The following is a 25061-nucleotide window of genomic DNA, read 5'->3' as shown; positions in this document are numbered from 1 at the left end:
TAAACAGTGAAACCAACTCCTCTACTAACTACTGCTACTCTACCAAGAGTATTCCATTTCTAAAATTGTGAAAATTGGTGGATTTGTACTTTCTAGATGGAAATGTATTTTTTCTAATATCAACACATTCAATAGAGCCAAACTGTACAATCTTTTTTAACAAATTTGTTTAAAACATTTCAAACCTGATTTTTTAGCTTAATTTGTGATGTTTTTATACATGTCCCAACAACAATTAGAATCAGCTTAATTTGTTGTGTTTGGAGAGTGATTTGAAATTATTATCATAACGTGAAAATAAATCACCCTTTGGGCTCCACAGTTAAACAGCCAATATAGTAGTGGGTTTACATTGATTTTATCTCACTATTTCGGCATAAAATGGACACAAAACTTTCCTAACAGTTATTATTTTGTCATATACAATTTGATTAAAATTTTACATTGCTACATTATTCTGCAAAACTATCAATGAGAAATTTGTGGAAGATAAAATTACTGATTGTTTGTCCAATCCTTTTGTTCAAGGCTAACATGACTAGTAAAAATTATACTTTTTAAAACTTCTAAAACTGATTATAGTTTACATAGGTCTAAGTCTACATAAGATACTCTAGTAACATGGTTGATTATTAAAATATATATATACATCAAATTGAGTCGTATGATACACAATTAAAGAGGAAGGCCTGGCAGAGCAACTCTTTTGGGGTGAGCCAAACCTGCCTGGTTATCAATTTAAAAAATGACAAGGTTTTCTCTGAATTTGACAGGTGTTAATTGATGTTTTAATATTATTGCATCAATTAGCACCTGTCAAATTCAGAGATAACCTTGTCACTGATTAATTTGATAACCAGGCAGGTTTGGCTCACCCCAGAAGAACTGTTCTGGTGGGGCTTCCTCTTTCAGGTAAAATGAGCTACTTTCCAGTTGAAACCCATACACTGTCTAAGGAAGACATATGGCATTAGTTTAATTCCACACAGGAGTGTAGATTTCAAATGGGTTATCATGAATAGGTGATTTCATTTGAAATCTACACCCCATGTGTGGGAGGTTAAGGTCATGTCTTCCATACGGGGTGTATGGATTTCAACTGGCATAGCCCAATACAACTAATGAATATAGTAGAAAATAAAACGGTACATTAATGATTTTAAAAGGAGGAATATACACATATAATCTAGAGTCTTGTGCGTGCTTTTTTATTCTTCTAACCTATAAGTTTATATGTTAATGATAATGCACCGGTATTCACAGGCTGAAAACCCAACTGTCTTTCAAAGCAATTGGCCCGGACTCCTCCATGTAATGTTGCTGCGGAGGATCACTTCATCTCCTCCACAGTGAGTCTGTTACCAGCACTGAATAAAGTACCTATTTGTACACCTGGGAGGGAGAAGGCAATATAGGGTAAAGAGCCTTGCCCAAGTGCACAACACATTGACGTTGTGTGGATTCGAACACACAACCTTGAGCTACTTCATGATTATGAGTCAAAGTCACAGACCGCTGCGTCACTGTGTCCCTAACAGCAGTATATGTAGTATAAAAGCCAAGGTTTTTGCATGCTTATAACACTGTACCATGATATGCAGTTAGCAGTATTATGTTGTAGTAAAGTATATCTAATACAGTTATAAAAGTTACATGTTCTAATGCTAGTTGATTTATATACATATCAATAAAACATACACACAGATGCCATCTACACAAGACCAGGGTTTACTTTAACGCACAAAACATGTGTATTTACGTGTTCACACTCTTTACGGACCACTTCAAATCCAAAGTTCAAAGCCCAACGCGTACAAAATCTTGAAAACGTACATGTTCAAATATTACAAGATTTGAATACAGAAACACCCAATATTGTTAAAAACGTCTCCAAAAAATAAAAATATCCCTTGGGCAATATTTTGGACCCCTTCAGAGGAAACATTCACAAATGAAAGTTTCAAAAAAATTTGAAAAAACCCCTTCATCAAACTGCTTAAAGAATACCCTGCACAAGACCTATAAAACCCAATTTATTTTAACAAGAGAACTGCCTAGTCAGTGAAGTTGTGGTGAGGCCCAAAGCTCAATGACATTTCTCCCATTTTGTGTACCTGAAAGTTTTTTGAAAAATATGAAGTGTTTATGCGGTGATATTTTGCCCGAAATCAATTATTCAGATGTTGTGTAGAGGGCATCTAGGACTAGATAAAACCCTGAAAATAATAATCCATAGTACAATTTCCTTGACACATAGCATGCAGCAGACATACAAATATTAAAGTACTGTTACTGGGCTGGATATTTAGAAAACTAGTACTAGTTGCCCATTTTGACCAAACATTAGTACACCAAGTTACAACTACTAATATCTTGATACTTTGGAAAATGTTTTTTGATAAAGGAATGTGGTTCATATGATATATGGAAATTTGGAGTGAAATAAATCTTACACATGCAATTGTTACTAATGTACTTTTCATATATAAATATTGTGTTGTATAATTTTATCAACTTTCAGAAGTTTTTAAAACAAAACTATAGCAGATAAAAAGTAAAAGATTCTCCTTGAAAATGTCAATGAAATAAACTTTCCACACATGGCCTCTCTTATTTCATTCTTAAAACGTATTTCACTTTTTTTAAATCTTCTAAGATATATTTACTGAAGAAATACAAGGGTTTACTTTAATATTTAAAAAAAAAGTAATAAGTACAACCAAAAGAGTTACTAGTAGATAAAAAAAACCCATCCTGTTATACAGGTATTTACAGTTTACAATACTAATTAATGTTATTGAATTTCCAAAATAGAATTTTAACATACCTGTTGTAAATATTTCTTGTTATTTATACTTATGAAGTGAACTGTTAATAATATCTAATGCCCAAGATTAAAAGGCTAAAAGCACCATTTTAGTAGAGAAAAATTGCGGCACCTAAAACATAAAGGGCTATTATACATGTATACCAGTTGAAATCCATACACCCTCTATGGAAGACACAACATTAATGGGGCATGAATGGGTGACTCCATTTGAAATCTACATCTCCTGCGTGGGAGATAAGGTCGATCTTGTATAGTGGGTATGGATTACAACTGGAATAGCCCAAAGCTTTATTCTCAAGAAAATCTTCGTAAAAAACCCTATCACAGAAATAATGAAAAGAATCAGGACTTTCTCCCATCTTTATCGGAAGCATGGAAGAAACCTTTTGGGTATACATATTTTGCATTTGGAACTTAATTTCTAACAGTAGATGCAATTTGAAACACTTCACAGCATAGAAAGAAGCTCTAACACAAATGCATATTTATCACAAGATGTTATGCAGGCTTGTTTTTGTTTGTTTCCGCATAAATCGGCAATATGTACCTAAACGCCCCAATATATAAGGCAATACAGGGAGTTCGGATTCTACTTCAATATTTCTATGGTTCCTTCATAAAACTATAAACTCTTTTAAAAAATTTGCCAGACAAAAGGCCGATAAAAATGAAGCCTAGTCTGCCCAAAATAGAGAGGACACTCTGTTAAATTTAATTGAGGTCATAACATGCACCTCATTGTAGTACAACAAACAACTTAACACTTTATGCCTACCCATAAACCAATCTGTTTACCCATAAACCCATTGGATAATATTGGATCTCACATATAAATATTCAAACCATCGCACAACATCACATGAAAAATCTTACCCCTGGTTGCAGTCTATATTATGCAACGTTTTACCATAATAACATATATGGTAAAATATGCAGATATGGAATGCCCTCTGACCTTGTTGTTTCCAATCAGGATACACAGAGCTATAAGCGGATTGTAAACTGCCATCTTGTGACAACCTGTTAGCCCTACAGAGTAACCGATAACTGCATTGTTAATACCTATAATGCCCATAGCTGTGTAATACTATGTCATCATTAAACATCAGGCGGGATGTAAACCGCCATCTTGGTGACAACCCGACAGCCCTACATATCAATCGATAACCGAGCTATTTATGCCTGATGCCAATTGCTGCGTTATAATACTATGTCATCATTAAACATCAGGTCATATCTAGAAATGCTAAAACCATTTTAAAACTTTTGCACAATAATCTATCTAGCAAAATGTACATTTGCTATCTATAAAATACTGCTAACCTTCGCAATTTTTCTAAACATGTTATTCAAGCATGAACAGCATTTGCTAAAAAAGCTGAAAACTTCAGAAAATATATGATATAGCAAAGCTCAATACATTTGCTAAATATGCTAAAATACATGTATCCACGATCTTGTATATAAAATATAGATTAAAACAGATTATGAACTGCCAAGTGCTTCATTGTTAAACTTTGCTCGCAACAAAATATCAGCACAACAAATGTAACGATTTTTAAAAATGTCAAGGTTAAATGGCTGAACAATTTAAGGCACTAATTAGATATGCACAATTTGAATACAATACTAGAGTATAAATGTAACGGCAATGACATATTGTCAGAATTACTATACGTACAAATCAACGAAGACATTGTCATTGGACTTAAGTTAACTAACACTTATTAAGCCACAAACTACTAGGTCATTCAGGCACCAATTTAATGCAAAAATTGGGAAACCAAAGTGATAGACTATCAGTTTGTACAAAAATAACTAAGATGGCCTTCACGAAAGGTCATTATTTAACCTGAGTTACATTTTAAAAGGCAATTTCTTAACCTGAGTTAACACTGGTATGGGTGTACAAAGAGGAAAATGGGCTAATCCATTTCACCATCAATTTTACATGATTATAGTGTGTTCAGTATAACATGGATCATGACCCTATCATTTAACCTTTGTTATCTCATACACCCTGTCCAACATCATATTCCATTTACTCTAAATGATCTTTACCAACTACAGTATGTGTTCCTACTATTAAGTTAACAACATGACCTTTGCCCCATTTGTGTAAGATCTGTGCATTTTGGTGTACTGTTGCGCTGTTTTTATTTCTTAGACAAAAGTGTACATGCCGAGTGTTGTGTCAAATGTGTGTGCATACTTCACAGAAGCTCTGACCTTAGCGACCGGCTACTTAATCAAAACAATGCGTAGCGTGACTGGTGCGTGTGAAATGCTTGTGAACGCATCATTTGCTTTCAATTTGTACATGTCGTATCCAAGAATTAAATAAGAGCAACAGAAGGTCATGTTTTACCTTATTGTGAACACACTTTATCCCTTGAGTCTAAAGGTAACTGTTAATCAACATCAGTGAAACCGACAATGTTCTAAGCTATTTGGTGACATAGTCTAAAACCAATCATTGTGATAATTGACATATAAAAATCTTGCCCAGAAGTGCTTGTTTTTTTTTTTAGCATGTTTTTGTTCAACCTGGCAAGCGCCCTCTATTAATGGCAGTATTAGACCTTATCTTCAGCTTCCCCGTGCTTGGTAAGTGGTTTCTTGGATGGAGAGTTGCCATTGATCATCCTTTCTTCTTCCTCAGGGAGCTGTTTATTGAACCAAAACAATCAAGTAGAAATAATTATTGATATGAACATATAGCAGTGTATAAGTTAATTCTACCAGTTTATAAGCAAATAAAAATACTGCAGTGGGCTAATCCAATTCGCTGTAGAAGTGACGTAATAATCGGATTAACTACCATAGCAATAGATGAATACAATTTTGAATATATTGCCCTTCACTACAAGCAGGTTGCACTCATCACCTGTGTATGTCTGCAATCATAGATTGAATTTACAATACCGCTCTTTTCAAAGATACTAATCTTACAGGTGCGAGTGATCAGCATGATATGAATATTCTATAAAATTACAATCCAGGTCTTTATTCCTGTTCTTTGACATCTATGATCTATGGTTCAATGCATAGGTACTGCGTGAACGTTGCAGTGCAGGGCAATATATTCAAAACTGTATTCATCTATTGATATGGTAGTTAATCCGATTAATTATGTCACATCTACAGCAAGTTAAAACGAGTTCAGTAATTGCTTTAATATTTCCATTTGTACCTTTTACTAAACCTTGCGGTGTCCATTGTCCATTTTGTCATGGTCAAGTATCTGGTAAATTGACAGGAAACTTGACCATGACATAGTGGATAATGGACACTGCAGGAAAACAGGTCTTGCTACTATATCAGACCCTACAACATAACATAAATTGAGATACTTTACCAAAGTACTTCAGGAAGTTGTTGACCAATGTACTGATGCTATCAGTTCCGTAATTGCTTTAGTATCTGTCTTTTGACAAACAACTTTTCTTTAAAACACGACCCATGTATACCTTTTATTAAACCTTGTACTCCATAAGCCTACACTACATGTGCTTAGGAAGGTTTTCAACATTGGGGGCTGAAACTTGAAAAAAAAATTGGGGGGGGGGGTGCCTGAGGGGGGTTCCCCCTTCGGAATCAGAAAATTTTGCAAAATATAGGTCACAAACACCCATTTTCCCTCTATTTTATCACAATTTTTTAACTTCACCTAGGATTATTGGGGGGGGGCTGAAAGGTATTCCAGCCCCGCACCAAAATTATTGAGGGGGCTGAGCCCCCCAAGTCCACCCCTCCCACAGTTCCTAAGCCTATGCACTACAGTTTATGTTTATCTGCTTGCTAAACCATAAAAAATATGGCCAATATTTGTTTAAAAGTTTTTATTTAGGCATAATTTTCATGCTATAATATGTCCGGAAAAAAATACATCTTTGAAAATTAAATATTGGACCAGTTTTCATTTGTACAGTAAAAAAACGTTTTGCTAATTTTTAAGATTTGGGTCAGTCTAAAAAGGATAATATACTGCACCAAAAAAGTATCCTTACACTTGAAAAATAATCACAATTTCAAAACTGAACTATATTGGGGTAAACGTGTGGTTTTTTTTAATAGATGCACTATATTATCTGGTACATTATGACACTCCATTAAATCCAATGACTTCAAGAAGCAAAGTTACAAGCATTTGATTAGACAAAGGTGCAGTTTTAAAAGTGACAATCTGGCCTATTCAAAACTCCACGGACTAGACATCTGGTTTGAGAGTAGTGGTGAATGCGCACCTTTAATTTAAAACAAAAGGAACAAATGAAAACTGTAAAAAAGAACTGACAAATAAAATGAAAGTTATGAAAAGTACGGAGAAGTAAAAACTGAAATAAAAAGTTCCTTCATTGAAGAAACTGTGTTGCCTCTTTGTTGCGCTTGTTGGAATCTTTTTGCGCCTTGTATAGCCCAGTTTGTCACTTTTAACACTGGAACTTTGTCTATTCAATTGCTTGTAACATAATTTCTTGAGGTCACATTGGATTCAATGTGGTGTCATAATGTGCAGGATGAGATTAAATTTATGGTTCAATTTAAAATTGTGATTATTTTTCCAAATTTAAAAAGGCTACTATTTTGGCACAGTATAGATTGTTTTTTTTTAGGAATTATTAAATGAAGGTTATTGCACCCTATGTCACAGGAAGTGGACCAGTTTGACTCATGAATATGTTCATCTATTAGACATATGTGACACGATCAAGGGAAATGAGTTGGATATGGATGTCACTAATATTAATTTTGAGATACTGGCAAAGAGAGTATTAAAATTCTTTTGTTTTACATTGTTTTCAGCGATTGATAAATTGACATAACTTCGCAAAGGAAAGTCGTATCAACATGGGGTTTTTCTGAAAGCTCGAAGTGTCCTCTTTAGAAACATACCGTATTTCGTCAAATAGTCGCCCCCCTCAAATAAACGCCCCCACCACTTTTTTCAACCAAGATGTTTCAAAAATGCCAGTATATCCATGCCATCTTGTGTAGTAAGCTTACCAAGTTCCCCACATGGTCGATAATAGCGTCAATAATTGGCGAAAATCTGGATTGGAAACCCGAAGTGAGCCAGAAGTCAGTGTTTCTAGTTCATATTTCATCATTTTAGCGCTTTTTTATCGTTTCTAAAATTGACCTTGAATAAACGCCCCTTGGGAAAATGTAACGCCTCGGGGAGTTTATTTCACTAAATACGTATATAAAACTCATTTTAGACCAGGGTCAACATGTGACTCATTCCTCTTGATCATATCACATATAGTTCTTTAACCCCAATGAAGTGAGTACATTACAGAATTAATAAGGAGAGACATACATAAATGACCTTGATTGTGTTGGGTATAGAAACTCATTTAAAATGCCCCACCACACATTTATCAGAAGACTTCATTGTGTTCTCTGTATAACTGTATCTTATCAATTTAACTAAATGTTTGCTTTAATGTGTCTGACTTCTGTTATTGCACTTTAACTTTCCCAACATTATGAAACATTATAACATCATCCCAGATGGCATAGCTCAATGACCCCCATAAAACAAGCAAGGCTCAAATTTTGACCCCAAGTTGTGTAACACATCCAAAGGTCATTCTTGAAATGTAGAAGCATATTAGGGTTAAGGAACTGTTTCCAAGAGATTGTCATGTTTGAGATCCTAATGCTATCTTATTAGACTCTGCTAAATTTAGTTTCAATGTTAGCTTTAGGTTTTGAGTTTATTACAACTGTTCAATTTCTTGTGCTTTACTTTAAAACCATAGATTATTTTTAAATGCAAAAGTGAGTAAATAGTAATATGCTCAAAGTAAGACATAAGATGGAAATTGAGAATGATGGAAGGGAGTGTAAAAGGGAAGGTGCACGGTAGGTGGCTGGAGGGAGGGAAGGGATGTGAAGAAGGAAAGTACAAAGAGAAGATGAATGGAAGGGAGGAAAGAAAGGGAGTTAAAGAAAAGAGATGGAGTAGGGAAGAGAGTAGGAGGGATGTATGGAAGAGGGAGGTAGGAAAGGAAAGGGAAGGGAAGGAGATATGAAGGATGGATGAAAGGAAGGATGGGAGGGAGGGACGAAAGGCAAAGGGTGAAGGGAATGAGGTGAAGAACGGAGGAGGTGGTTGAATGGAAGGGAGAATGGATGTGAGGAAGGAAGAGAAGGGAAGGAGAAGAGAGGGAGGGGGTAGGAATGGAAGGAAGAATGGATGTGACAGAGGAAGGAAAGGAGGTGGATAAGGAAGGGGGTAGGAATGGGAAAATAGATGTAAGGGAGGAAGGAAAGGAGGTGGAGAAGAAGGGAGGTAGGAAGGATGGAAGGAGGTGGATGGGTGGGTGGATGGAGGAGGTGTTTGGATGGATGAAGGGGTGGAGGGAGGGAGGTGGATTAGAGGAGGGAGGGAATGAGGAAGGATGAATGAAGTGAGGGATGAGTTGCTACATGGATGGATTGTAACTTACCTCCCAGTTCTGGTGATCATCAAACAGTTCATCATCTTCCTTAGGCTCATTCCAGAAGGGCAGCTTCAGGACAAAACCTAAAAAAACAAAAATCATGTTAACAGTAAAAATATTTAGGATCAGACCAGTACAACTTTTTTTTTAAATGTAAACTTTGCAATACAACCCTCAATGTAAGTCTATCTCTAAATGATGCGATGCAGATCCACTAAAACATCATTTAAAAATTCTCCCGAGTTAAGACCACCAACATCTGCCCCCTAATGCTGCCTGGTTTTCAATAAGTTACACACTGTTAAAAAAATTTCCAAGGTAAACTTTAGCTAAATATGTTTTAAGGTGGTCTTTGAAATTGATGTTTTGCAAGTTGTAGTATTGCAATTGTGTGGTGTAATAAAGTGGTGTACACATTTTTATTGTTTGTTTGTAAGATTACTCTAATTTCTGACCAGTGGTGGCAAGGTAGGCAAGTGCATCCCCCCCACTTTTCCCCCAAAATAAAATGGCACATCTGAAAAAAATCCACTTTGAAGGAAAAACACTTAATTTCTCAAAATATTTCCCTTTAAATTCACTTTGCTCCTTTCCTGGAAAGAAATTCTAATACCGCTACTATTGATAAGTTTAGGTTTCAATATATTCTCAAAATGAGCAGCAGGAGGGAGACGGCCCCTCCATTTTCCAACAACATCGAGACAGAAAAATAAAATTACAAATTTAAAACAGCCCTTTTTGGATGATTTCCCATCACACACCTGCACACAATAAATACTTAAATTAATCTACATATGTGACTGTGTTCAAGGGTGGGCAAAAAAAATATGGAAGGGGCAAAAAGGCAACACATTTTACGCAAAAAGTGTTTTTTACTGGGAAAACTGCAGGTGGGGGGGGGCAAAAATTCTGACTGGGGCACCTTTTTCGCCACCACACCACACATGTGTAATACATACCAGTGACAAGACCACCCACAATAGCAATGACGAGTGTAACAGCAAGTGCAGCCAGTTGATATCCAGCTTGACCGCTAGCTGATCGTCCAGACATCATCTTCTCTGGGCTGCCCGTCACCATGTCTTCCATCTCTCCTTCCCCACCAGGTTTAAGTGCAGGAAACATGACATACAGACTGTAAGACAGGAACATAGAATATATATTATGAATACAGTGGGTGCTAGCCCTACTACAGGGCCTTTTTTTCTTTCTTTTTTTACATGCTATACTCAGAGACACGCTATACCCCGAGAACTGCTTAACCCACTAACCGCTGTTCTCGGGGACAGCGGTTAGTGGGTTGTGAGCTATCACTGGGTTTTTAGCAATTCTCAGTTTATAGCAAAAAGGCCCTGTAATAGGGCTAGTGGGTGCACCCCATCACTCAGAAGATCTGCTATTCAGAAAACCCATTATTCAGAAGGCCCACTAGTTAGAATTTTCCGAGTAGCCGGCCTTCTGAATAACAGACTTTCTGAATAGTGGGCTTTTTGTTGTATTTCATGTTAAAGTCCCGCTACTCAGATTTTTTTCTGACTAGCAGGTTTTCTGGCTAGCGGGCTGTATCCGTTACCCAAAAGACCAGCTACTCAGAATGCCCACTATTCACAATTCTGACTCGTGAGCTGTTTTAATCATTTTCTGAGTACTAGTGGGATTTACAGGTGTTCTGATTAGCGGGTCTTCTTTTAAATGAAAACAAGCCCGCTATTCAGAATTCTGAACAGCGGACCTTCTGGGTGACGTTTTCTGAATAGTGGGCCTTCTGAGTAATGGGTCTTCTGAGTGACTGTTGCCCCCGGAATACAGTCTAGCATTAATTATCTGAACCTCTGAATTTGACAGGAAAACACGTTTATAATGCTTTGACCATGGACGAAAGAGATAGCAGATTGTTCCATGAAATGCGGCAGGAGAGACTGCTACGCACTTACTGTATATTTTTACGGTCTATCACATAATCGCGAAGACACGCAATGCTCTATCGCGTATACGCTAAGGCACGCAACGCTTATGTGATTGTTAGATGCGGAACGATAAAAAAATCGGCCCTCGTGAATATGCAAGAATTCACAGCATACAATGCACAGGGATTTGACTGATAGTACGCAGTCTGTTCTTTCGTCCATGGCTTTGACACCTTGATTTCCTGCTTTGAATACATACAATTAAGCTGCTGCGATGTTTAAAAAACATTGACCATTGACATTGAAATAAAACCAGTGAAAACATCGATTACATTGAATATCTGTGACTCACTCCAACATAAGGAGCACAACGTCAAAAAAAATAACTTTTTGAGATACCGTAAACGGTCGCCTAATGGAGCTATGGGCTCTCTTAACTGGAATTTTAGACACACACTAAAAGTTCCCTCCCATAAAAATCCCACCAGCAAATAGGGCACATGCCCTTAATTGTTGACTTTTGTTGTTGGGATTTTTAGAGGAGGTAGCTCTCTATTTATACGAACGTTTACAGTATAACAATAACAATATTATATTTGAAATCTTAACCTGAAAGCTTTAAAATCATACCAATCATGTACCCAGTCCCTTTTAGCAATGACGTATGCTGTGATTTCACTGATTTGGTTGTAATTTTGTCTTCTTTATTAATAAAATTTTCATGTCAACAACATAGACAATTTGATGATTATGAAGGACCCCATTATTGAAAATAAGCCTGATACATTACTTTTATAGGTTACTCTGAAAAATTACTTTTATGGGTTACCCTGGTTCCTAATTTATTTTTATCTTCTTCTCAACTGGCGGCGCACGCGCAACTTGTGGCGCTAGGAGTCAGTCAAAGTGGTGCGCGGTAATTTTAATAATTTTTTCACATAAATCTTGAACAAAAAAGGGGTAAAAATATCCAATCTGGGCCTTTAAAAACCTTAAAATCATCAGCTTCCAGGGGCACTGCCCCCTGGACCCCCCATAAAGCACCACTGCACCTTAACTGCTATGCATACGCGCTATCTCGCAGAGTCCTCCCTTGACATGCTGATGGCACTTCATGATCACTAAAATTTTTCAGTTGGTACTTCAAATAAACTAGTTGACAAGGCCTGGTCTAGTGTCATATGTAACATATTTTAAACTTGTAATAATATATATTTATGTATCTCTGATTTGTATAATACTCTGTTTTGAATAGAACCAAATAAAATCAATCAATCAATTTCTATGGTGTCAATGCTAATAATTGAAAACATTAATAAAGTCAATGTCAGAAAAACATTGATATTTTTCAATACATTAAACATCACAAAAAATGAATACAAAATATACACAAGCCAGCCAGCCTTTGAATATATCCCATTTTCCCACTCTTCAAATGGGCTATTCCACTTGAAATCCATACACCCCTGAGACATGACCTTAATCTCCCACACTGGGGGGGGGGGGGTAGATTTCAAATGGAATAGCCGGATAAGATCAACAGCACCAGGGTTGTTAACCCTTTTGGATTTATTAATCTATAGCCTTTCATAATACCAGACTCAGCACTTTTTGTGCGTGTAGAAATCAGATAATTACTAATTTCACGCTTCACATGGCATAAAGTCTGTGTCTCTACCCGAGGCAAATGAGTATAAAGCAGTAATCAGTGTCATGGCCAACCAGAAATAGAAGACCTGAAAATTGTTGGTATATTTTGGTATTTTAAGGGGGTACTACACCCCCTGAAAAATTTTGTGACTAATTTTGCATTTTTCTCAAAAACATAACTACACACTGGTAACAAAGTTATGTATATTATAGGGGCAAGGAATCCAATTACTTCACTAAAATTTCAGTGAGTCAAGACAAGTGGTTCATTATATATGTTAAGAAATGAGGTACATTCAAGCAGTACCTCTTTTCTTATCATAAATGACGTACCACTTGTCTTGAGTCACTGAAATTCCAGTCTAGTAACTGGATTCTTTGCCCTAGTATAATATACATAACCTTTGTTACCAGTGTGTTATTATTTTTTGAAAAAAAAGAAAAAATAGTCACAAATTTATCAAGGGGTTTAGTACCACCTTAAAACACACATAAATATCCTAATAAGCTGTGTAAATGGTAAACATACTGGCAGTCTAAATGTAGACAAGTTGTGTTATTAATACAAAGCTATGCCTAGTTTTATCCTCATGACCTCCCTTCCCCCCAAATTGAGGCTATTCACGTTTTCGTTGAATCTCATCAGTCAATAGCTGACTGAAAGTTACCTTCACCGTAAATAAATTGGCATATGATTAATGTATGTGGCATATACAGCTTCACACTTTTGTCGAAAACCTGGCCGAAGGCCTGCGAATAATAAAATATGTGCGTAGTCAAATTCTAATGCAACCAGGTAGCCCAAGACACCCTACAAACAATGCTACTTAACCAGCGATTGGTAGCGATTCCCACAATGTTTTGGTAACTTTTTGCTGCAAATTTTTAGCAATTTGGGCAACTTTCAAAGCTTTTTTTATTATTCCCTGTGCTTGGAACCATGGTCTATGTTGGAACTGGTGGAGGGCGAAAAGACATAATGAACCACCAGTTACCAACGATCATGAACAATTACATAATAATCGGAACTTATTTTTAAGCAACAGGTACAAAGAGGGCCAACAAAGACAATGGACAAAGACATCGTTCACTCTTAATGTCGGAATGGCCTATTTTGGACTGTCAGGTAATGTCATATATTATTTCTACCTAGAGTGCTACTCAGCCTCACTTGGCCACAGAAACTGTTGAATTATGAGTAATTTCTTGGATTCACCATTGAGCTAGAGTGACTTACTTTCTACCATAGAGATCCTTGTCTGCAAGGCTTGCTACCACAGCGCCCCCAAGAGCTGCGACAATGCCAGGCATACCATGGAGATTGTTTACACCACATGTATCATGAATCTTGAGTTTCTTGGACATCCACGGCTGAAAAAAATTGAGAGTCAAGATATTGAAACTTCAAAGATTTTAAAAGCATTTAAGGAATAACCGCACCCACCTCTGGACCTCCGGCCCGGGGTCCCATCTCATAGCTCAGATTCACCATCATGAGGTTTGTTTTAGTTTCATGTCTTCAATATACAAAGTTATAATTTGTGTTCATGTCATAGTCTATTATTATTGATTTCAAAATACATTGGATTTGTATCCATTTTGAAATCATTCATTACAGACTATGACATGAACACAAATTATAACTTTGCATATACATGTAGAAGAAATAAAATGATTTTTTTTAAAGTCACCATGAATGATCCTTTAGAGCATTTAACTCTAGCGAGGTCCAGGGATACTCCAAATCCTAAAAACAACATTTAAAAAAATCTGCCCTCCTGCACCTCCTCTTTCAAAGCTGTGGAGTAAAAACAAACACAAATTTTTGTCTTACGGATGTGTCTCTGAGAATCTGAAGTGGACAAATCATTATACAAATTTCCATGAAATTTGGACCCATTATTATACCAGAGGCCCCAATTTTTGCCACATTTCAATTTTGGAAACTTTTTTTTACCACAAATAATTCGAAATTTGGGCCCCTTAGGTAAAATTAGGGGTATTTTGCTATGGAAAGTTCATCCCATTTGCTAAGGTCCCAGCTGCACCCCACCCAGGACTCGCAGATTTTTTTTTTTCTGCTGTGTGCATTTGTGTGCAAATTGGGGGGGTGCTATAATACATTTTAAGTTTAATTTAGCCCACTAATATAAGTTATTCCTTTCATTCCATGCCATTTGTTTCTCATTTTTCATTAGTGTCTACCCCTTGTGAAGTTGCAAACAAGATTTAAGATAAATAGCGCCATCAGTGTTCAACTTTGTTTGGAAATGATCACAGTTCTACATGCCATCAAACAACCATGATAGCGCTTTCTTCAGGGAATTTCTTGATTTGCATATTTTTTCAATGGAGTGTCATGATTTTAATCCTGGGCAGCCAGACAAGCCATTCTGCAAGCCCTGATCCCACCCCACAACTGACTAAATCCACCCATAAGTGCAGAGTGCAGCCGGGGGCTTTGGGGCTTCAGCCCCCGGTCTTTAAAAAAAATAAAAAAGAGGGAGAAAGAGAGAGAGAGAGAGAAGGAAAAGAGAGAGGGAGGGAGAGGAAGTGAGAGTGGCATAGCCAGGGGGCATAGTACCCCTAAAATCAAAAGGGGGGAGAAAAGGCGCCCTAAAAGTGGATCCATAGGCCTATTTCACAAATTTTGAAGGAAATTTGAATGCATTTTATAGCCACTTTTTCGGTCAAATTTTCCGAGAATGGAGCTGAATGGAAAATATTCCTATAAATAGATGCATATAATAGGCCTATGCTCCAAAATATCCAATAATAATGTAAAAATGTTGCACCAAATGCCTTCATTTAAGCTTTGATTGCGAGTTATTGATCATGCGTGTTCATATAAAACTAAAATTCACGGCTCAGTTGGAAATCTGTTAAAATATAATGCTCCAAAAATAATCAATAAATGTGTACAAATGTTGCACCAAATGGCTCCACTGGGGCTTTCACTTTCAAAATTTTTCCAATTCTGAGGGCCCCCCCTCAGACACACCCCTGTCGCTTGCTGCGGCGCTTACGCACCCATGTTAAACCTTTAAAAACATTTTTCGTTCAGACTTCAGCCCCCCGGGGTCCCTGTTTCTGGGCACGCCCCTGAAGTTCCCGCAAATTTTATATCTTACTGTAACATAGTGGAATCCAAATGTTGTGATAAATCCAGCTAAGGATCCAAGCAGCACGGCTCCCCACGGGAAGATCATCAAATCAGCTGTGGTACCCACTGCAACACCTCCGGCTAATGTGGCATTTTGAATATGCTCCTGTAAAGTACACAACATAATCACAATGATAAAGCCATTTTAATTTAATAGTTTTTCTCATTAGTAAAATTGCTCGCTTTTTGCACGTTGTTCCCATGGGATTGAGGAACTTTTTTTCCCAACATCCACCACACAAAAATCTCACGTCGACCATCTTTCCAGGATTTGTGGTCAATCATAAAAAGAGCCTTTAAGTAAAAAATCTCAATAAAATTCTTCATCTTGAAAACAGAGAAACTATGTGTATCTACTCGTATTCCCTGGCATGTTCTTTACTGTTTTTGTTCTTTACTGTTTTTCTTACCCTTTAAAGAATCGGATAGCAACGTTTGCACAGTATTTTTTTTGGTTTTTGTGAGCACATCAGACACGCGAAGTTGCATTCTAAATATGAGGAATGTCCTTCTGATATCAAATAATTTTAATAAATAATTTTATGGCAAATTATTAAAACTTATTATATATATAATTTCGACATTTAACAGTCCTTGAAGTAAACTTTAAAAATCGTATATGTACTTACAGCCTGGGGGCACTCAACTTTAGAAGTGATAGTATGTGCCTCGATCTCGCACGAATTGCAATCGGGGCATCGCGATCACAGGGAACGCTAAACATAGACCCTAGGGTAGGGTCTATGCACTGAAGCATAGAAGCTAGGACATAACTATGTGGCTTACAGCACTCAAATACCATCCTTTTGTGTTAATATCCCCCCGGGGGGTACTCAAGTTTGGTTTTGGTAGGGACATGCCACTGAGATTTTGGAAGTGGACCCATAAATATACCAATTTTTCAAGAAATTTGGACCTATTGATATACCAAAAGTCCAAATTTTCGTCCGAATTTAACTAAAATTGTCTTAGTTTTTACAAATTTTCCCAAAATTTTGGGAAAATTTTGAAAATTTTGGCTAGATTAAGGAAAAATTGGGCTGTTTTCCGAAAAAATTGAGAAAAATTTAAAAAAAGGACCCATTCATATACCAAAATAGGCTTTGAAAAAGGGTCATTGATATACCAGAAGGCCGAAAATGCTACCCATGGTTGCGGCACGCCCCCGTATGGGCGTTTGTACTGAGTACCCCCCCCCCCCGTATCCCCACTTTGAGTAATTTTTTACTTATCCAGATTTTACACTTACAGCCAATGCTTGGTGCCATTGTGGCTGGATAAGAGAGGCTCATGGACTGTACTTTCAAACAAAATTAATATTCCAATATAACTTCCATTATAAGTTCCAATGCCCTCAGCAATGCACAACACATTGTATTTAATGCAGAGTCATAGCAAGGTTGAGCAGCCAAAATACAATGTCCAAATTGGAATAAAGATATAAAGAAAAACATAACAAATTTCTCAAAAAGTGGGGCGGCTATGATTTAATCAGCTAACAAGCACATTATTTTGCCGACAATATTTACTTTTTGAAGACAAATCTATGGCCCTGCATAAAAGTACTGGCTTTTTAATAAACTAGGTGTCCTTCCTATGTTGGTCTAATTATAAAATGCCTTATTTTGAGTTAAAATTTGCCAAGCCTGCTCAATGTTTGTGCAAATAAAGAGATCAGCTGCAAAAACACATCCATTTTCTAAATTTTAAATATAAGTAAATACAACTGGTCAAATATAAAAACAAATTAACCTTGGGATGTTAAGTATGGCATCATTTCAAACCACAGGCAGGGTACTCAAGTTTGGTTTTGGTTGGGGTGTGCCACTGAGAATTTGAAAGTAGACTCATCAATATACCCATTTTTCAAGAAATTTGAATCCATTGATATACCAAATGTTTTCGGCCAAATTTAACCCGAAGTGTCTTCGTTTTATACCAATTATCACCCAAATTTTGACGAAATTTCAAAGATTTTGGTTAGATTGAGGCAAAAATTGGGCTATTTTCCAATGGAAAAAGAACCATCCATATAATACCAAAATTGACCTAGGGGTCATTGATATACCAAAAGGCAAAAAATGCTACCCATGTTTGCGGTACATACATCGTATGGACATTACCCTCCCACCCCCAGGTTACTACATGCAGGGAAGATGTTGGTGGGCTTAAAGCCATAATGACGTACAATTTCTGTCAACTTTTCATTTTGTTAATACGTTATTCTTTACCCAAAATGCTGAAATAAGGCCAAAAAAAAGTTGTTTGCTTGCCCTCGTCCGACCGACCGTCTCGGCAGTCCCGACCAGAGAACTTTTTTTTTTTGAAAAAGTTTTTTTTTTTGCGATTTTCCCAAAATGGCATGTATTTTTCGCCTGAAAAACCGATGATTTAAAAGAAACGTTGTAAAATACCATATCCTGCATGTTTACGTGTCCGGCTGTACCTGACTGTCGGGTTCCGCAATTTCGTATACCACCTCACTGTCTAAGCTCTAATACAATTTGCTATCCACCTGCACATTTCGGACGGCGCATCTAGGGATGAGTTTATTTACAGGCAAAATATAACCGTGCATATCGTGCAAGAATGGATACAATATAGCAGATGTTAAAATATGGTAAAAGTAGATAAAATTTGAAAACAGTTGTACCAGATATTCATTTCTTGTTTATAAATATTTAGATTCATGATATTTGTTTGTATCGACTAGGAAGTATAACATTGCACTATTTTTTTCAACATGTTTGTTGAGGCTACTTTTATTAAGAGCACAAATCGCTTGGTATAAATATGATTTCACTTTAAACATGGCGGACACAACACGAGTAGCGCTAGCTGTACAGGTGAAGCAAGGGACCGAACACGCTGATTAATATGATAGTTTTGAAAAGCAGAAAACACTACATGTAGGAGAATTGTACACTTTATTAAACGTAGGCCTACATGTAGAAGAGCTACAATTGTTTAAGGTGCAAGTGGCGAGCACAGATGCTGGACCATGGCGTGATGTTGCTGCTACGGAAATGCTTGAACCATTAATTGCATTCGCCGATTCGGTATTCGCCATGTCTGTTTCTGGGAAACGGAAAAAAAAAAAACCTTTTCCCGACCGACCGACCCACCCAATTTTTAAAATCCATTCGAGGGCAAGCAAACAATTTTTGTTTTGGCCTAACAGCAATAATAACTGCCAGGAAGGGTGAAGGCAATTCTACTGTCTTTTTAATTTTTATATTAAGCCTGGTGGATAGTCACAGCGTTTTACTCGCAGCGGCAAATCGCAGCGATTTTTTTCCCGCCGACGAACAGCGACTTTGTCGCACTTGTTCAGCGGAAAACGCTAGCGAGTCCATTTTTGCCGCCGACGGAGTTGCGATAGAAAAAGTTCAAGTAGAAATTTTTCTACTGGAAACGATTTTAGCTGGCGATTTTCTGTACTTGTCCAATCAGGTCGTGTTATTTCCCCACGTGACTTGCCCCAAAGTAAGCATGAAGAAATCACAGACATCGTGGCGAACTTGACCGACGAACAAATTGAACAGCTTCAAATTAAAAGTGGAACAATATCCTCATCTCTATATCTTACATCGGATTGATTATCGTGATGTCCAAAAGAAAATGAATTCCTTACAATCCATTGCTATTTGTTAAATAATCGAAGGAGTGGATGCAGGGAAGAGATAGATCTTTTGATCTTTTTCAATAGTCAGTAGGCCTATGTGCATCATGATGTCAGGCATAAGAATGATCAGCCATGAAAAAACCTGAACAGTTTGAAAAAGCCTGAAAAAGTGTGTGAAATGAGGCTAAAAAAGGCCAAAAACGGGCTGAAATTATAAGAAAGTGGAAATTTGGACCTGCAAAAGCAGGAAGATTCTCATGCCTGTGATGTGCAGTGATCTAGGCTACTTTCATGATCCTCAGTGGTATAGGGCAGCTTAGGGCCTAACATAACCACTATATAATTATTATTATTATTTTAATATAGGCCTATTAGGTTATTTAGCCTGACCGCTTGACTCCGCCGGAGTATTTGCCATTGTGCAAGACTCGAGACTATCTATTTGGCGGTGAATATTCAAAGCACAAGAGAGAGAGAGAGAGAAAGAAAATCTTGTCCTTCAAAAATCACTGGTATACCATCCTATATATCATGCATTATTACTTCATACGAAAATGACACTGTTATAAAATGCATACAAACGGACAAGACGCTATTATTTAGGCAACATATGTCACCATAATAGACTGGCAACGCCAGCCTATAATTTTTTTTTTCTCGCAATTGAAAGCGTGATAAGTCGCACACTTTCGCCGAAAAGTCGCACACGTTGGCGAGATATCGCGGCGATTTGCCTCTGCGTGAAAAACGCTGTGACTATCCACCAGGCTTTACTCTGTTGAGACTCACATGTAAAGGTGGTACGGGTCAAGGGTCCCTTTTTCAGGCTCTCTGGCAGTTCCTAAGACCCACATTTGGAACATGCTCCAGTTCTTTTAGCCTCAAACTCTGAAAATTGTGGCTCTTTAGCTCAAATTTGGACAAAGTTGGATTTTTTTAGAGCTACACACAACCTATACTTTGGCCCAATAGTTCACTAGACCACCCCCCCCCCCATCAAGCCCCCATTTTGCCCGAAAATAAGTTCTTAGTTCCCAAAAGTTTGGCGCTTTGTGCTGCACACCCCTACCAAAATTTAAGTTGAGTGCCCCCAGATAAATATAACTGGTCAAAATAATATAACCTCAGATTTTTGAGAAGGGTGTAACTTTAAAGCCAACATTAATAGAGCAGATGTTGGTGGACTTAACTCAAAATGTTGTCTCAGTAAAAGTGGGTCCCAAAATATAGTTAACCATGTTAACTGGACCATTCTCCTTGACAAGCACGGATCCGGGGTACTTTGATGGCTGCAGCTATCACACGAATATTAGCATGTAATATTTGCTTTATATCATGATATCACATGGTTTCTCTTCATGCCATGTGATAGTATACAAATATTAACTGTCTATGAGTGTGATGGTGAAATATAATCACGAGGTGAAAGATGGATTGTTCCATTCCACGAGCCGGAACGGCAGTGGAATGGAACATTACATCTTTCACCGAGTGATTATATTTCTACCATTATTACACTAATTTAAGACAGTTAATATTTGTTTTATATCACTCATGCATAAATTCTATTACTAAAATACTATTTAAGGTAGGAAATACATTTTTCATCAACATAACACCATGTTTTTGCCGTGATATATTTCACATTTTGGGGTCCACCCATAACTAAATCAACGAGTCCAAGAGTCAGCGCGACGGTTTGCGCAAGCAGGCGCACTCACGGCAGAGCACATGATGGTAAAGACTATCACACGGAGAGGGTGATAGTAAAATGGCAAATGGTAATCAACCAATGAACTGTCTAGAATTTATGTATGAGTGATATAATAAAAACTATCACACGGCTAAAGTCACTGCCCGGAGTCACTGTAATCATGATATAATACTAACCATCTGCATCTTTCCTTCTTTGTTAAACAAGCTTGAAAATGCAAAAGTAACGATACAGCAGGCTGCCAGGGAGTAATAGGTGTTAAGAACAGCACGGTGACGAGCATCTTCAGCTGCAAGGGCACTGTTAAAACTAGGCCAGAACAACCACAGGAAAATGGTACCTGGAAGATAAGAACAACGTTAGATAGCTATTATTTTATTAATTCATTTTTTTTGCTTGCTTTATATTTCAAATTGTAAAGGGGTATTTTCGAGTGACAAAATTTTCTAAGATAGGGCTTCTAGACAAAAGTTGTTCTATGATCAGGTTTATAGGTAGGAGTAGACTCATAATATCATGGATTGATATAGAATTACGTACACACGCCACACACACACTGCTACCGATGGTAGATAGCATTACTTTCAACAACTCTTCCTATATCTTTGTACAGGATCCAACCATTGTTAATCCATGATGAATCCACAGTTTACAATATATTGTATGTACGCGAACACAAGCGCGTATGTGCGTTATGTGTGGGAACATGAGATTCGTCATGCCTGGAACCTGTCTGCGTATACATGCTTACAAGTTGAATTCAGTATTTTGGAGGTAGCGGCTAAACATTGCCGTTTTATTCTGTAGTTTTAGTCCCAAGTAATTTCCATCACCGATCTTTTTGTAAAGCTGAGTGGCAATGATTAGTGAATTATACGATCTTTAGATTGTTTTCGTTGTTGAAAGGGATTCAATCATGTTTCACCGTTGTTCATCACCGTTTAACAACTTCGCATCCCACGCGTCTGCATGGTTTACTTCGCTCAGGCAAACACGCAGACGATGTGGACGCATCATTGTTAAACGGTGATAAACAATGGTGAAACATGATTGAATCCCTAATTGATATAGTGATATCTACGGTAGATAGCATTAAGACTTGTTTTGATATACTGCAATCTATGGTCTCTGCACATCCCATGTACCAGGATTTGTAGGATATACCTATGCAGATGATTAAGTTTTAGGGTTAGGATTTGGACTGATTCCAGTGATCAGGGTTAAGGTTGGGATTATGGTTAGGACAGTGAACACTGCATTTGTCTGAAGTTGCTCCTCATCCAGTGGTGTAGATTTGTTTTTGACAGGGGGGGGGTAGGGTTGGGAAAAATTTCTTGAAGTATATGGAATCCAGTACCGTTTGGCGACAGAATAAATTGATGGTAAAAATGCGCGCGAAGCACACACATTTTTTTTGCCATATTGAAGCTAAACGGATGAAATATGGTGCAAAAGTAGAATAAATTTGCATGAAGCGTGCAAAAATGGGCACTTTTGGAACTAAAATGGCCAAGTATGAGGTTAATTTGGTCAAAAACCCACATACAAGCATCAACATATGAACATTGGGGATGATTGCATGGATTCATCCCCCATAAAATATTGGGGGATTTCCGGGATTTATCCCTCCATCCCTCAGGGATCTAAGCCTATGTCCTCATCAATGCAAGAAGAACCTTAAAATATTATAATAGCACAATGTCAAACACCATACCATGGTAGATCCATCAACAGCAAGGTCAAATGATATATCATTTGTCTCTATCTTGGTTTTAATGTATTTGGGTACGGTCAAAGTACTATTGTGTTTGTTTGTTTTAAACAGTTAGTGAACTTGATGAAATGTCCAAGTACAGGTTTCTCCTGGACTCCCATGCTAGCTGAGAGCATGTTTTAGGCGAGTTACAATATGGGCGAAGTTAGGTAAAGGCGAGTTAAAAGGCGAGTTACCCCCACAGAGTCAGGCTATTTTTAGATATTCCATGGGTAACACTATGAAGTCCTGGTGGCGAGTTACAGTAACACTATGAAGTCCGGGTGGCGAGTTACAGCAACACTATGAAGTCCCGGTGGCGAGTCACAGTAACACTATGAAGTCCTGGTGGCGAGTTACAGTAACACTATGAAGTCCCGGTGGCGAAGTTACAGTAACACTATGAAGTCCCGTGGCGAGTTACAGTAACACTATGAAGTCCCGGTGGCGAGTTACAGTAACACTATGAAATCCTGGTGGCGAGTTACAGTAACACTATGATGAAGTCCCAACAGTGAGTTGATGGAATATTCATCGAGACTATTATGTTTTGAATTGATAATTTGGTACGGCTAATGTTTGTGGATACATTGCCACCAAGAAAGTTAAAAAGGCGTGTTTTTTTTAAACAAAAGACATTTTAAATGCTTGGGAAAAGAAGATGAAACCAGCAAAGTTTTCTTGCACATGCATGCATGCAGACACATAGCTTATCTGGTTGTATAACAACCTTGACCATGCACAGCAGGAGCCCAGTGTGATATTTTCTGAAAATAACCATGTGTTTCTCAAACCACATGCCATCAGTGACTGCAATGTATTCTGGGGTTACATTTTAACAACCTCTGAAGTATAATTATGGAACTGACATGATTCAAAGAATACAAGTATCAATTTTTTTAAATAATCAGTTTTTGAATTTTGACCAAAACTGCATTTTTGGTTCAAAATCTTGGACTTTCCGGAAATTCACAACTCGCCACATGGACTTTCCGGAAATTCACAACTCGCCGCGTGGACTTTCCGGAAATTCACAACTCGCCATGTGGACCTTCTGGAAATTCACAACTCGCCGCGTAGACTTTCCGGAAATTCACAACTTCGCCGCATGGACTTTCCGGAAATTCACAACTCGCCGCATGGACTTTCGGAAATTCACAACTCGCCAGATGGACTTTCCGGAAATTCACAACTCGCCGCATGGACTTTCCGGAAAACACTGCAGGGGGTAACTCGCTATTTTAACTCGCCTTTTTCTAACTCGCCTATTTTTTAACTCGCCAATAACCTGTTCTTATGCTAGCTGCATGCTCATCAGATCATAGACCATAAGAAATTGGTGTGGGGCTGTGTAATAATTATTGGGTGGGTAAAATTGGGGGAGGGGGTAGACATTTTTGGCGAGCCGGAAGGAGGGGGGAGCAAGCAATTTTTGGTAAGCCGGGGGAGGGGGGGAAGCAATTTTTGGTGCACATTCATGAGGCGCCTTTTAAATAAAATGCTCTAAAAAGGCTCAGGAAACAGTACAGAAACACCTAAATATTTAAATTTTCCTGCTTGGTGCACTTGCAACATATATCTAGGTTGGGATACCAAAAATTTGCCATGTGCAAAAGGGGGGGTCAAAAGCAGACGGTGGACATCAGGCGATTTTTGGCAGGCCATGAGGGGCACACCATTTTTGGCACACCATTTGGAAATTTTATCCCCCCTGGCTCATAATTATTGGCCCATTTATTGTGACATTTGGACCATGCATGTATAAGGCCAATTACAATTGATCCTTAGTTTCCTGTTTCCCTCGCGCGTCCAAAATCAAGAATGGAAAAATATTTAATTATTTTATTTTTATTTACGTATTTTCATCTTTTAATTGACTTTGTAATTACTTTTATTTGCTAATATCTGTTTTTGATCATCTCAACTTGATTATGAATATAAAACAAGAACATTGTAGGGTCCCCTAC

At 37.6% G+C, this 25061-nt stretch overlaps 1 protein-coding gene across 1 annotated transcript in view; it reads right to left on the bottom strand.

The window, feature by feature from the left end:
• Positions 1–25061, bottom strand: part of LOC140169664 (ammonium transporter Rh type B-like) — a 95054-nt gene continuing 69993 nt past the window's right edge. Inside the window, exons 5-10 of the mRNA XM_072192950.1 lie at positions 21518–21681; positions 15971–16108; positions 14077–14210; positions 10242–10417; positions 9289–9365; positions 1–5496 (exon numbers count right to left, since the gene is read on the bottom strand). Coding sequence (XP_072049051.1) covers positions 5407–5496; positions 9289–9365; positions 10242–10417; positions 14077–14210; positions 15971–16108; positions 21518–21681 — 779 coding nt within the window. The 3' untranslated portion in view covers positions 1–5406. The remainder of the gene's footprint in view (positions 5497–9288; positions 9366–10241; positions 10418–14076; positions 14211–15970; positions 16109–21517; positions 21682–25061) is intronic.

This window comes from Amphiura filiformis, chromosome 14 (assembly GCF_039555335.1).
Source record: "Amphiura filiformis chromosome 14, Afil_fr2py, whole genome shotgun sequence".
In the NCBI taxonomy this organism is placed as follows: Eukaryota; Metazoa; Echinodermata; class Ophiuroidea; order Amphilepidida; family Amphiuridae; genus Amphiura; species Amphiura filiformis.
This window is presented reverse-complemented; position numbering and strand designations above follow the sequence as displayed.